This window comes from Crotalus tigris, unplaced genomic scaffold (assembly GCF_016545835.1).
Source record: "Crotalus tigris isolate CLP2741 ecotype Arizona unplaced genomic scaffold, ASM1654583v1 scf7180000021175.109556, whole genome shotgun sequence".
Classification (NCBI taxonomy): Eukaryota; Metazoa; Chordata; class Lepidosauria; order Squamata; family Viperidae; genus Crotalus; species Crotalus tigris.
In genome coordinates, this window is record NW_024098382.1 from 1 (window position 1) to 15,546 (window position 15,546).

The 15,546-nt window shown below is 45.5% G+C and overlaps 1 protein-coding gene across 1 annotated transcript; it reads left to right on the plus strand.

Annotated features, from left to right (window-relative positions):
• Positions 1-16: 16 nt before the first annotated feature.
• Positions 17-5,934, plus strand: LOC120320125 (zinc finger protein 260-like). Its single transcript, XM_039369594.1, has 3 exons — positions 17-131; positions 2,796-2,922; positions 3,756-5,934. Exons 2-3 carry the CDS (start codon positions 2,910-2,912, stop codon positions 5,798-5,800), a joined length of 2,058 nt encoding a protein of 685 aa, XP_039225528.1. The 5' UTR covers positions 17-131; positions 2,796-2,909; the 3' UTR covers positions 5,801-5,934.
• The last annotated feature ends 9,612 nt before the right edge of the window (positions 5,935-15,546 follow it).

Below are 15,546 nucleotides of genomic sequence, written 5' to 3' on the forward strand. Positions count from 1 at the left end.
CCAGGCTGTTCTGACAGGTACAGGAGCCAATCACGAGGAAGATCTCAGCAGAGCTCCTGGGAAGAGGAGATCAATCCAGCCTTTCTCAGGAGCTGCTTTTCAGAAGGATTCAACTTGGGCCACCTTGCCAGGTAAATGCAGGTTTCTTCTGAGAGCAGAAGAGTTCCAGCTCTGTCCATTCACAAGCTGCCTTTACCACCAAATGCTGAGTCTGTGTGCATCTGAACACACCATCCCCCAAGAAGGTCTTGCTGAGTCACATATTCGGCTTTCAAAATTGTTCTGGAGATGCAAATGCTGAGAAACATGTATTAGTAAATGTAATTTATAGGTTGGAAGAGTTTAATACTTCTTAATACTTTTCAATGCTGAAATCTAGTTAGAAATGAAATCAGCAAATTGAAACAAAGGGAATAGGATTGAGAAATGGTTCAAAAATATGCTAGCATATCCACTTAAAAATGATTCATATGAAGAACAGACCCCTAATTCAACACTAAGTGGCTGCAACAATAATACATGTTAAAGCTTTTTGAAGACCTTTGAAACTAGTTCAAAAATAAAAGCCATGATTTCAAAAAACAGGAATAGGATAAAAAAAAATAATCATAGAAGCGATTTATGAGGAGATTGGTGGTTTCTAAATATGATATATAATAATGCATTACAGAAAAACCCCTAAATCCGTGCTAAGTTGCTGCAATAATAAGACTGTTGGTCAAGTGATTTGGGATTTCCAGACTCATTGTCATTGTCCTTCCCTTCTCTCTCTCTCTCCCTCCCTCCCTCCCTCCCTCCCTCCCTCCCTCTCTCCCTTCCTCCCTCCCCCCTCCCTCCCCCCCTCTCAGCAAACCACTTACTGGGAAAATCTAACAAATTCCAATCCTTTTTGTCTTTTAAAAGGGGGGGTATGCCACTCGCCTGTCTCAATAACTGTTTGACAGTTCCTAGGGAACAAGAAAAATAAAAGGACTACAACAGTTTGTTTTACATCAGGGGTAGGCAACCTTGGCTCTTTTATGACTCGTGGACTTCCACTCCCAGAATTCCTGAGCCAGCCAATGGAATTTGTGGAACTAAAAAAAATTCAGTCAGACCTTCCAACTTCTTGTGGGGAAAAAAAAAGATCTCACCTGGAGTTGGAAAGTCTGACTGAACTTTTTTTAGTCCCACAAACTCCGTTTCCCTGCAGCAGAAGAGAACCATGCCAGAGCTGGAAAGCAGGTTAGCAAAGAAATGCTTTCAGGGAAGAGGGAGGAGCTGCGCTGGGGGGAGAAGCGGCAGGAAACGGGGCTGCCATTTCCAGAAGGGAGAAGGGAGACATGGGCAACGTAGGGCAGCAAGCAAGTGCTGTTCTCTGCTCTGCATCCCTGCGCAGAGCCACTGCATTCTCTGTGAGACAGGTGACAAAGGACTGGCGGAGGGAGGCAGCGGGGAAGGTGTGTGACAGGAGAGTTGGCGTAGGATGAGGTGGCTGCGCCCGGGCAGGTGATCTGCAGGGCGAAGTTCACTCCCCCCTGGCTCCGAAACGGTGGAGGGGGACTTGGCCTACTCCGCCCATCCCATCCACCTTAGCATGGCAGTCCGGCTTGGGAGGGGAGTGAAAGGTGGCCGATCAAGGAATGGCCTGGGGGGGGGAGTGGGTGTCTGAGTTCCGGCACCTTTTTTCTCACAAAAACAGCACTGGCCTTATCAAGTGGGAAGGTGCCTCCGCCTCTGGCCTCCTTCCTTGTGCTCCAGGGTGTGAATGAGGCAGGCGCCTCGTGCATAAAAGGTGCTCCTGTGGGGCGAGAGCACGTTGTGGCTATAAAGAGCTGATCTTTCCTTTAGGCCCCAGTTTTGAGGCTGGAGAGGAAGGTGTAACGCAGCCCTCGGCTGAAGATCTTTCAGATGCGGAGCTTTGGGCGGTTCCTGAGGAAACACTCTTCTCCTCCCTCAAATTGGCTGCTAGCGGCTTGGTTGGCTCTGCTCCGTCCAAGTTGAAGAAAGCAGAGGCCAGCAGAAAGCAGCTTTCTTCAACTCGGACGGAGCAGAGCCATCAAAGCCGCTAGTAGCCGATTTGAGTGCGGAAGACAAGAAGAGCATGAGGCCAGGTGAGAATAAGGGTGGCTGGGGAGGGGGGATCATGGCAGTGGCATTGGCAGCTCCCCCCACCCAGCCCATTTCCCCAACCAGCTCCATACGATACTTAGCAGAACACACACACCCCACAGGCCCCGTCTGACCCACGCACCTTCTTTCCAACAGTCCTCCATCTCTTCCTCCACTGCCACCACGTGCAGTCCCAAGAAGAAAGGAAGGTTGTGGGCAGTCCCACAAACAAAAGAAGCTCAACCAATCAATTCCAACTTCGCAAATCTTTTTTTCTCATGAGAAGTTTGAATTGAATGGTTGAACTTTTTTAGTCCCACTTTTTTTTGTGGTACTGCAAATAGCAGAGGAGGACTGGGCTGCAGGAGAAGGCTGAAAGAGCTTCATGTGGCTCCAGAGCCACGAGTTGCCGACCCGTGGTCTAGGGGATTCTTCTCCCTGAAACCTCCTTGCTGGTTTATTTTGGTCCAGTGGAAAGCTCCCCAATGGTGTCTCTTTTAGCATTTTACAACCTGGATGCACCTAAGCCATTTGTGCAGCTACAGCTTCCTAGCCCTAAGGACTCTGTTGATACGCAGACATAAATCTGTCCTGCTAGAAAGTACCCATTGGTCTATTGCAAACCTATTTTCTGTAATAAGAGAGAAAACGTAGACGTCTTTCCTGGTATTGTCTGCTAAAGAAAGTTTTATTTCTCTTTCTAGGGATACAGTCCCTTTGAGGAGGTGGTTTTGAACTTCACAGAGGAGGAGTGGAATCTGCTGGATTCTGGCCAGAAGGCCTTATGTAGGGAGGTCATCAAGGAGATTTCTACGGATATGGCAGCTTTGGGTAAGGCCAGGATTTGCTCTGGGTTCCCTTCATTTTTTCAGTGGAAAGACAACAGAGAAGTTGTCTGCACTTAGTTGCATCTTTACAAGGCAGTGCAGAAATACTCATCATCGATTTGGGAAATGTTTAGATGCTTTGTGGACAGGGTTGGGCAGACTGACGGATCAATACCAAAGCTTTAATACATTTCTCAGTTGAAAAATTATTCGCATACCATCAGTCTCCTAAATAACAATTTGCAGCTATCACATCCTAGCCAAATGTGGGTGGTGTAAGGACCCACCCCACTTTGCATCTTAAGAAGACAGAACTCTTGGAATATTTCTTCCAACAGGCATCCTTTATTAAGAGAAAATGGTTGCAGGCATTCTAGACAGGACTTGGGGCCAAGCCCTATGGTTCAAGGTTTTAAGGGGTTCCCAGCAAACCCATCCCACCCCACCATCCTTCCAGGCGTTACATTTCCACCGCCTTTTCCTCATTGCCGGCGGAAGGGAGACTTCAGAGGGGAGTAGATGAAAGCTGATGGCCCCATTGTTATGTGTAGTCCTTTTGGTGGTATTCACATACAGTCCCTTTTGAGGTTGTACCGAAGGAAGTGAGGGCCATAAAACCCCTTTGTTCACCCCCCTTCCCCTTCATCGTATGACAGAATCCAGAGAGGGCAGAAATGGGGTTTTCCATAGTCGATAACTAGAGATGAAATATAAATGGATTCTGACAGGTGGTGACAAATCTGGAATGCAGATTGGCATGTTTGTTAGTGAGGGAAGACAATATTATCCTTCGCCATTCTATATTCTAACCCAAATATTTATTTTCTTTTTTCCAAGCCGATAATGGGCAGGACAAAGAGAATGACAAGAAAGCTAGGTTGAAGCCACTTGAAACAGAGATGCATGATATACAGGAAGTAATGTTTGGCCATCAAGGGGACATAAAAAGGCAAGAGAGAAACCACACAGAAGGAGGGATGAGCTCATCCACTTTGCTTCCTATTGGAATCCATGGCTTCCTGTCCCAGCAAGTTGAAAAAGTAAAGAGAAAGGGACAATACAAGAAAAAAGAGAAAAATCCAAATACATATGACTATGAGAGAAACCAGACTAAAGGAAAACTCTATGAGTCTCAACAGTATGGAAAATATGTCAAAAATTCCTTTGCCCTTACTTTACTTAAGAAAGTCTATAAGAAAAACAAACCACAAACCTCTATAAAATCTGGCAGGGGTTCCAGTCGGAGCAGAGAGATGATACTGAGCTTGAAGTGTGGAAAGAATATTGGTAGCAAGAGTAAACTTAATCTCCACCAGAGAATACCCACTGGGGAGAGACCATATAAATGTCTACAGTGTGGAAAAAGCTTTACTCGGAAAAGATATCTTAATTACCATAAGAGGATCCACATAGGTGATAGACCTTATAAATGCCTGGAGTGTGGGAAGAGCTATACTCAGAAAGGAGATCTTAATTCTCATAAAAAGGCCCACACAGGAGAAAGACCATATAAATGCACAGAGTGTGGAAAGAGCTTTGTTTACAATAGAAACTTTATTTTTCATCAAAGGATCCACACAGGAAAGAGACCGTACAAATGCCTGGAATGTGGGAAGAGTTTTTTTAGCAAAACATGCCTTACTCGGCACCAAAGGATACACACTGGGGAGAAACCACATAAATGCTTGGAGTGTGGAAAGAGCTTTACTCAGAAAGGACATCTTAATGCTCATAAAACATTACACACTGGGAACAAACCACATAAATGCCTGAAGTGTGAAAAGAGCTTTACTCGAAAAGAAAGTCTTAATTCTCACGAAAGGAATCACACTGGGGAGAGACCGTATAAATGTCTGGAATGTGGAAAGAGCTTTACCCAGAAAGGACATCTTAATTCTCATGAAAAGATCCACACAGGAGAGAGACCATATAGGTGCCTGGAATGTGGAAAGAACTTCAGTGACAAAAGTAGACTTAATCGCCACCAAAGGATCCACACAGTGGATAATCCATATAAATGCCTGGAGTGTGGAAAGAATTTCAATAGCAAGAGTAAGCTTAGTGTCCACCAAAGGATCCACACTGGGGAGGAACCACATAAATGCTTGGAATGTGGAAAGAACTTCAGTGACACAAGTACTCTTAATCGCCACCAAAAGATCCACACACTGGATAACCCATATAAATGCTTGGAGTGTGGAAAGTGTTTCAATATGAAGTATAAGCTTAGCCTCCACCAAAGCATCCACACTGGGGAGAAACCACATAAATGCCTGGTGTGTGGAAAGGGCTTTACGCAGAAAGGACATCTTAATTCACATGAAAAGATCCACACAGGAGAGAAACCATATAGATGCCTAGAATGTGGAAAGAATTTCAATAGCAAGAGTAAGCTTAGTGTCCACCAAAGGATCCACACTGGGGAGAAACCACATAAATGCTTGGAGTGTGGAAAAAACTTCAATGACAAAAGTAGTCTTAATTGCCACCAAAGGATCCATACAGTGGATAACCCATTTAAATGCCTGGAATGTGGAAAGAATTTCAATAGCAAGAGTAACCTTAGTATCCACCAAAGGATCCACACTGGGGAGAAACCACATAAATGTCTGAAGTGTGGAAAGAGCTTTACTCAGAAAGGACATCTTAAGGCTCATAAAATGTTACACACTGGGGAGAAACCACATAAGTGCATGAAGTGTGGAAAGAGCTTTACTCGAAAGGAAAATCTTAATTCTCACAAAAGGATCCACACAGGAGAGAAACCATATAAATGCCTGGAATGTGGAAAGTCCTTTTCTCGGAAGGGACATCTTAAGTCTCATAAAAGGATCAACACTGGGGAGAGAACATATATGTCTATGGAATGTGAAAAAAAATGATTACAACATATTTATTTGTCACAGAGGCATCCACACAGGAAAACGATGGAGATGCATGAAAAGTGGAACAACTTTCACTGAAAATAATGTACTTACTTTTCATAAAACAATCCACATAGGAAAAACCAAATGAATCCATGCCTTGAGCTTTATTTGCAACTGTCAACTTTTTCATCATGCGAGGATCTAGATATGGCAGGATGCTTATTAATGCATGGACTGTGGAAAGATCTTCTGCTGGAATCATATTTAACATACAGGAGAAATATTATAAGCAACTGAATATGAGAATTGCTGATGGTGGATCAGCAATTTCTTGAGGCAAATACATCTATTTCTTCTAAGAGAGAATTCAGGAGAAGAAAATAAATTCAACCCTATTTCATCCTGGATTTTATAAAGAGGCATAGAATCAAGATCATGCGAAGTATTAGTACCACTTTATAAAACCCTAGTAAGACCACACATGGAATACTGCAACCAGTTTTGGTCACCATACTACAAAAAAGATGTTGAGACTTTGGAAAAAGTTCAGAGAAAAGCAACTAAAATGATCAAAGGCCTGGAGGCTAAAATATATGAAGAACGGCTGCAGGACTTAGGTTTGGCTATAGTCTAAAGCAGTGATTCTCAACCTTTTTAATGCCATGACCCCCAACCGGTTGTAAGTTGAGGACTACTCAACTGGTGCAGCACTGTTTGCAGAATGGGACTTTTGGCGGGCTCAGCAGGGCAGAGACAGCCTGGACAATTCCTATTGGCTTTTGAAAGCCAATAGAATTAGACTCTATTCAAGAGAGTCTATTCCATTGGCTTTCAAAAGCCAATAGAATAAAACGGAGTAGCACAGCTAAGGAAAAGGAAAAAAATGGCGGACTGCGTTGTTTGGCGACCCCCATGAAATGGTCGTTTGACCCCAAATGGGGTCCCGACCCACAGGTTGAGAACCACTGGTCTAAAGCATAATAATTCCCTGAATACATTGATTGTTTTGTTGTGTTGTCTGTGACTATCTTTGTTAACACTACGCAACTAAATTTTTTGCTTTGTTCAGTAATTTGCTTGTTTATCTCCTCAACCTCTCCTCATACTTGGCGGGGGGGAAAAGCAAGTCTAGATTGGGATGTTCAAACAATGTAGCAAACACAGCAGTGGCACTACTTCCGTTAGAGAGCAAGCATCCCAGTCTGGTGGAAGGCTTAAGTGGGAAATTAGTCTGGAATTTTTACGTAAACCCAATGGCAACATCTGACCCCATCCCCAAATGCTTTTGAGCCTTTTCCAGTAATTCCCAGGCGAAAGCTACTAGTCTGGGATGATTCCTGTGGAACAGGCATAAAACAATCCAGTAGCCTGTTTGAACTCTATAAATACCTGTCTGGTTCTTTGCAGCTGATAACTTTCATATTATGGCTGAAGAAATGATGCTGTTTGAACCAGATCAATTTATGTATCATAGTTTGGTTGGTTGGTTTGCAGTTTTGTGGTTTCACTTCTTTCTCTTGGTTAAAGACTGGAATATAGCGCTTCTCCAGTCTCCTGGCAGTTTTTCTAATAGTTTAGGAACACTCAAAGATTACAGTCAGTGCTTCTGAAATCACATACCAAATACCCGGGATGTTATTCATGTGGTCCCAGAGAATTGAATTCATTCAGAGCAGGTCAGCCTTCTATTACTACTCCCTTGCGTAGTTCCACCTGCATTTTCCTTCTGCCATTGCCATGTTGTGAAAAGAAAGATGCAAAACAGAATAATAATAATTTATAATTAATATAATAAAGTTGGAAGGGACCTTGGAGGTCATCTAGTCCAACCCCCTGCTCAGGCAGGAAACCCTATACCATTTCGGACAAATCGCTGTCCAGTCTCTTCTTAAAAACTTCCAGTGTTGGAGCATTCACCACTTCTGGAGGCAGGTTGTTCCACTGGTTGATTGTTCTAACGATCAGGAAGTTTCTCCTTAGTTCTAAGTTGCTTCTCTCCTTGATTAGCTTTATCATGTCCCCCCTTGTCCTTCTCTTCATTAAACTAGACATACCCAATTCCAGCAACCGTTCCTTATGTTTTAGCCTCCAGTCCTCTAATCATCTTTGAGGCTCTTCTCTGTACTCTTTCTAGAGTCTCAGCATCCAAAACTGGATGTAGCCTTCCTATTGTGGCCTTACCAAGGCATTGTAAAGTGGTATTAACACTTCACGTGATCTAGCACTGATGAGGTTACCTAGTTAGGGTAATGAAACATTTGCAAGAAAAGAAGCAAACTTGGAGAGCACCCAGGACCTCATTCCAACCCTGAGCTATAAATATTCTCCTTCATTGGTATTAGTCTTTCTTGCCCATGGCCACTCACTAGAAGTGGTGTGCCACACCTCTCACACCTTTTTCACCCAGCCCCACCCTGTATGACACTTGCACCACTCCTCAAGCCTTTCCTGCACACCTACCAACACACTCCCCAAACCAACAGCTAGATACCCAGCTGGGTACTCCCTCTGGGCTGAGGGCTCCCTCGGAGGTTTTTTGGGCCACATCTCCCCCCCCCCAGTCCCCTCTTGGACCTGCCTGAAAGGCAACAAGGCCTTTGGCTGCTCCCATACGGGGAGACCACTGGGTTTTCTGCTCCTGGACAGAAAGAACAAGTCCAAGACAACTAGAGTTGCCTCCCACCACCACTTCACCCCATTGCTAGGAGAGGAGAAATGGAGCTCTGGCTTCTTGGGGGCTTCTGTGCCTGAGAGCAGCAACTGCAAATCGCTCCCCCCCCCACAATTCCCCTGCACACTGCTGATCCCTCAAACCTCACCCTGGAGTCCAAACAATAGCTGCAAGCTTTCTAAAGAGGATTTTGAAAGAGAGAAGGAAAGCGCCCCTTCCTCTTTCAACTTCCCTGCTGGAAGAGTTGAGCTGGTGCTTTTCTTGCCAAAGCGGGAGGGGGGTGCGAGGCAATTCTCTTGGCGTCCTCCCTCTAAATCAGGCTTTTGCACCTGCCTTCCTCCTTGGCCTTGCAGGAAAATCGGGGAGCCTCACCTGAAAGATGCAACTTTTCGGCTCTGGGTTCAGCTCAGGATTAATGCATTGGAGGGGGGGATAAACATCGAAAGCAGCTAACACGTTTTCCAGCTAACACATTTCCTTAAAAAACAGAATTTCTTGAGTGCAGCTCTCTTCGCCAGATGCAGAGAGCAGCTAGACCAATGATCTAAACCTTTTAGAACCAGTTTAGTGCCCAAACTGCAACAAAAAAACCACTTATGTATCCTCGGGTGCCGGTTGGGTAAGGCCCATTGGGTGGGTGTGGTCCGTATGGTGGGTGTGGCTGCGGTGGTAATGGCAGAATGGGTGGGACTAAAAAATTCAATTCCAACTTTGCGAGATTTTTTTTTCTCCGCGAGAAGTTAAAATTGATTGATTGATTGAATCTTTTTGTTTTTGCACACGGTGGAGGCCTAAAGTGAAAAGGTTTTATAACACCCAGCTGAAGGCCTAGGAATGGGGCAAGGGCCCGCGTACCCACAGAGAGGGCTCTGCGTGCCACCTGTGGCACGCATGCCATAGGTTCGCCGCCAGGGAGCTAGACTAATGTAGGATTTAAATGAGGGGAGGGAGATTGAATTCCACGTCTCTGTTTAAATACTCACCCTTGTCAAACCAGGAAGACCAGATTAGAGGCAGAGTGTTTTAGAAAAATCTTATGTGGGCGCTAAGAGTTAACACCAATTTGATGGCACACAATCTATTTAACTAAATCTCGAACGCAGTATGATAACTAACTAAACTCGGAGTGCATATATTTTTTGCAGAAATCATGCTTTTCTCCTTTAGCTTTAGAATTTGCTGTTTAGAAGTGTGTACAATTTAACATCCAAAGCTTTTTGAAAATCAGATCATTTGTTTTCAACTTAGATCCCCTGATAAAAGACAAGAATAAGTGAACTCTGAATAAAAGTAGTGAAGTTGGTCCTTTAACTTCCCCCTTCCCCAGAAATACACTAAATTTGAACATTTGCTGTAAGAGGACTTTATCCTGATGGTAGTTTATAAATAGGGAACAGGAAGCACTAACTTTCAATCTCAGCCCAACTCTGGCTGTTCCAAAGGGCTCTGAGTATGGAATTGCTGTGAAAAGGGAAGCTCCCTGCTAAATTATGTTTGTGTGGTTTGATTATTCCTTTGGCATGAATTTTAATTTCTTTTTCTTATTTTGCAGTATTGTTTTTAATCATCTTAATGGAGAATGGTTTATGAGGAGTCTTTATGCAATAACTGGAAGCAAGCTGTCTTTAGTGGGGGGGGCGGGGTCCGGGTAATGTAAAAATAAACAAGGACTGTAAAAGTAATAAATAATTGGAATACCTGGCAGTGATAATACTGCATGGATTTTGTTGGTTTGTGTAAATTGTGCTTCCCCAACTGTAGAATTCTGGGGCTTTTATCCAGTTCTGATGGTCATAACTCCCAAGATTATGGAGTATATTGGCTGGGATATGTTGTGCTAACCTCCAATATGCGTTCTTTGGCTTTTCTCTAGAGAAGGGGACAGGGCAGCCAAAAGAGCAGAGATTGGGTGGGGATAAAAAGGTGGAGGCAACTGAAAAGGAGGCAGTCTCTTACTTTACAGGTTAAGGGAGGTTTGGGACAAGGAGGGGGGTGGGAATCAAGCCCAGAATTGCTTGGATTTAGGGCGATCCTTGCCTAACATGACCGGCAGAATTGATCCTCCTCTCCCCTGTTTCTGGAGTTTGGCGCCCCAAACTCCATTGCTCGGCTTCTCCGCCTGTTCTTCATTCTGCCAGAGGGGACTTCAAAAGGCAGGCAAGGGTGAGTTGCACCCCCCCCTCAGGTGTCTCTTCTCCACTGTCTTGCAGGGCTGCTCCGAGTGCAGAAGGCAAACCCAGTGCTAGCAGGGAGACTTGGGGCGCCAAGGGCAAGGCGGTGCGTGGGGAAGAAGGGGATCCGCTGCCCAGCCACTTTCATCTTGAATGGCCAGGAGGGACATTGCGAGTCTGGATCCTGAGGGCTGCAACTGGTTGGAGCTGAATCTCTGGAGTTTGCCTGCGTCTCTTTCACTGCCTGAGCTGTCCTGGCCAGGTGCTCCCTGTCTCTTGCTCTCCTTTGCTCCCTTTCTCCTTTTTCTTCCTGTCCCTCTCTGAAAATGCATGGAATGGTCAGTGGGAACGGGTGTGGATCTCTAGAAGATCGTGTAGCACCAAACCGGATAGATTCAGCTGCAGCGAGCCTTGGGAGGTATGATGGTGGTAGCTATTTTCTAGCACCCGCTGGCCATGCTGTGACCGTAAGCCCTGTCCTAACCAGTGAGAGGTTCAAACAGGTGTTGATGCCGTCCCCATCTCTCCTTTTTCTGTTGCTACCTCCGGATTTCCTCATCTTAAAACAGTTTGTTTAGTGACCTCCCTTAGTTACAGCGGCACTGAAAAAAGTGACTTATGACCGTTTTTCACACAACCTTTGTAGCATCCCCATGGTCACATGATCAAAATTGAGATGCCTGGCAACTGACTCATATTTATGACGATTGCAGTATCCAGGGGTCACATGATCCCCTTTTGCGACCTTCTGACAAGCAAAGTCAGTGGAAAGCCAGGGTCATTCAGCAACCATGTTGCCAGTTTCACACCTGCAGTGATTCGTTTAACAAATGTGGCAAGAAAAGTTGTAAAACAAGACAAAAATCACTTAACAAATTTCTCACTTAACAACATAAAATTCTCGGCTCAATTGTGATCGTAAGCTGAGGATTACCTGTTCTGACTGCCTTGGGCTCCTAGCCAGGGTGACTTGCGGGCCACTGGGCTCTTCTGCAGCTTTCCTGCATCCAGCACCAGTACTTGTGCTAGGTCCCTTCACACATGGTGTCAACGCTATTAACATTGGATGTTTTTGCATTGACAACAGATGGAAATGTAGCCATCTTTTACCTTTTGCTTTTAGAGTTAAATGATGCTGAGAGGGGGATGTGAGCGAGAGTCCAGCTAGACATAACAACACTGGACCTAGTGTGAGAAACAAGGTTATTGTAACCAGAGCTGATAAAAAATTGGTGGGCTGGAAAACGGGAGAGGAAGCCCATATTGGGGAATGTGGTTTATAACTTAATTGGAGGAGGGAATTGTGCTTTGATACTATGTGCTCAGGGGAGGGGAGGGGAATTTAGTTTTTGGCTTCGATTATACCAGTGCCGATGCTATGCTACTCAAAATAAAGTTTCTTTAAGGCAAACAATGCCTCGAAGTTCTTTGAAGAGTTTCATCTGTTGGAACCATGATACGTGGTTTTTGATGCAGTGGATCCTGTCAGCTGACGTTCCCTAAGGGGGTAACCCATAATCTCTTATAAATACTCTATGCAAGCAGCTTCAATATCCAGCCTCAAAGCATCAGCCAGTGACAGAGCAGGAGGACCTCTGCACCACCAAGGACGATACTTTACAGATTAACCATTGGGCCATATATCAAAATTCCAAGTATTAAAAAATACGACAATAATAAGATAATGGGTTCCAAAAATCAAAGAATAAAAGGCATAAGTAAAGGAAAATGCTAATCAGGTCTCTGGGTCAACCCTACAAAATACTCCAAACCACATTCACACACAGTTCACAATTGTTCTGTTTTGTTCAGAGGTTCTGATCGCATATGAAATCTGTTGTTCAATATAAGGAACCCAATATATAAGGAGCCCAATAACCATTCGTCTAAATGTGTGTCCAATATGTTTTCTCTCATTCACAGCCAACAGTCAACAGGCAAAGGCAGTGTTTCTCAATCGTGGCAACTTTTAAGATGGGTGGACTTCAACTCCCAGAATTCCCCAGCAAGCCAGGGCTGGGAGTTGAAGTCCACCCATCTTAAAATTGCCAAGGTTGAAAAACACTACTGGATTCTGGATCCTGGATCTCTCTGGCTCTGCAAATGGGCTTACATTCATCAAAAAGAAGTTGGTTAAACCTTCCGGATTTAACAATTGTGTCCAGCTGCTCAAATCTCACTGGAGAGAAAACCCTCTTAAGATGCTCAGGCATTGCTGTGTTTAAATATTCAGCACTTGGAAGGTGTGTTTAAAGCGGCTTCGCCATTCCAATGTGCCAATCTTGCAGAGGATCTCTCTGAGTTCCCATATCCAGCAATCTTCTAAACTTTTTTTTTAGAGACAGTTGGACAGTTGGAGCCCTCAGCTCCTGAAATAATTTATCAATGCAACCCCAAAGGTCTCTAATTGAAGGTTTAGTGTGTTCTATCCATACAATTTCAGAACCCGGAGCATAGAGTTTGCATCAATCATTACTTACGGGCTGAAAAAAGTATCCTAAAAATGTTTTTTTCCAAAAGGCAACTGGACTTTTAGGTTTTTTTTTATTTGCAAATGTTTTGCTTCTCCAGTTAGAAAAGAAAAGAAAAAAGAAAAAAAGCATCTTTGGAGACAGCAATGACCTGGATGATTGAGAATCTCCATAGACGTGAAGAAAGTGTACAGTAGTGGCCAAAAGTGTGGAAACCTTTTGGGAAAAGTGTATTTTTGAGGTTTGATGTCTAATAACACCACTTTGTTTTGGAGTAGTACCATAACATTATATATCGATGGAAAGATAATTTAATCAAGAATGTAATGCAACAAAGTTTGTTCAATTATCTGTACTGTATTCTATGAAAAGGTATAGCCAAATAACCAGAAAAAGGAAGCACAACTTGCTCAGCTACGCTGACTCAGGAATTCTGGGAGTTGAAATCCATGAGGCGTAAAAGAGCCGAGGTTGCCTACCCCTGGACTAGACCCTCACTTTACCTGAAATGGTATAGAAGCCTAATAAAATATGCAGCCTCTCTGAAGCCACCTTGTCCTGAAAACAACAAATATGAATCACTTCGAGGCAGGGAGAACCAACTGGTTTTAAAAGGGTCCCATCTTTGGATAGGAGAATATCCTTATACATAATGGAAATGGATCAGAAAGCAAATCGGTTCCTGGATTACACCCGTTTGTACCTTTTCACTAGGAAATCTTCTCTGAAGGTGCAAACACCAGCATTGGCTCCTCCGGAACTCAAAAACTGAGGATCAGGAGAGGATGCCAGGCTGGGGCTTCAGGGGGTCCCGGAGGGTGGATTCCCAAGGAGGGTGGAGAAGTTGGGGCAGATCCCCTCCCCTCCAGTGGGTAAACTGGGCTTTCACTCAGGAGCTCCTCCTTCGCTCCAGAGTTCTCCGGATCGGAGATGTGGCGTTAGTTAAAAGGAGGGGTAGGATTTTCAAAGAATCCCCCCAGAAAGGAAGGAGGCTTACTTGAATCCTGACTGATTTCTCAGTCCAAGGCCGAAATAGCTCCCAAACTGAATGTTGCTTACCCTGGTCAGAGAAAACTGAAGTGACGAGCAAGCAAAAATCCCCCTTGATCCGTCCGAAAACGATCACGAGACATTTGTGACAGCGCAAACCCTCCCCTCTCCGGAAGTTTGAGCAAAGCTGCCCCACGAAGCGCCGCGCCCAGTGAGTCCAGTGGCGGCTCCTTCCGCAGGCGTTTGTGTGTGTTTTTTTTTTTTTTGACGGACTGGATTCCGCCGCTTAAATCTACTTTTTATTTCCTTTTGTGGCATTTAGAGACCCCCAAATAGATATCAGTCGCGGAAGGGCCAGCGGGCGGCGTGTCACGCGATCTTAAAACGCTTAAAACCGAATAAAAGTTACGATCCCTCAAGAAAAGATCCGCTCGGGGGCCGCTCCCGCCCTCCCCACGGCCCCCTCCCCCCCTTACCGTGACCCCCCCTCTAAAGTAGCAAATGGCGTTCGATTCCTTGGAGATTTTATAGAGCTGAATTTTAAAGAAAGGCTCGTAGTGTAACTTTATTCCTTAGCAGCCGAGAAAGCCTCGGGTCGCCCTGCTGGAGTCCAACGGAAGGGACGCCCACCAAACGCCCAAGGGGAGGAGCCGTCATTGCGGAACCGGAGATGGAGCCAATCGACGGAGGAGGAAGGCGTGAACGTCGGAATCGCCAGGACTGGGGGGGGGGGGAGAGGAGGGCGAGGATGACGGCACCTATTTAACCCGATGCGCGTCGTGCCGGCGGGATCTTGGTCCTCTGCGGGAGATTCGACGGTTTCAGTTCCGCGGAGAAGGAGCGATGCCGCGCGGTAAGCCGGCAGGAGGAGATGCGACGCGGGAGGCAGGGAAGGCAGCACCGCTCGGGAGGCAGGGAAGGCAGCACCGCTCCTGCCGCCCTCGCCCGGGGGAGAAAGGGGGGCAGCGGGAGCCTCGGGGTGGCTGAAGAGGGGATCCGACGTGCCTGCGGGCGGTCAGGGAGAGGCGAGGGGGACCTTCGGAACGGGCCCCTGAGTGGAGGGTTTTATCGAGGCCTCGTTCTTTTGTACGGCTTTAGGTTCTTTTTTTCTTTCAGTTAGACCAGGGGTGGGCAACCTTGGCTCATTTATCACTCTGGACTTTAACTCCCAGAATTCCTGAGCCAGCATGGGTCAGCTTGGAATCTCTCCCTTTCCCCTCAGCATGGCTGGCTCAGGAATTCTGGCAGCTGAAGACCACGAGTCATAAAAGAGCCAAGGTTGCCTACCCCTGAATTAGACACTGCCCGGTCTCCCTAGGTCAGGGGTCTTCACACTTGGCCCTTTTATGACTTGTCGACTTCAACTCCCAGAATTCCTAAAGCATCGTGCCTGGCTGAGGAATTCTGGGAGTTGAAGTCCACGAGTCCTAAAAGAGCCAAGGTTGCCTACCCCTGGTG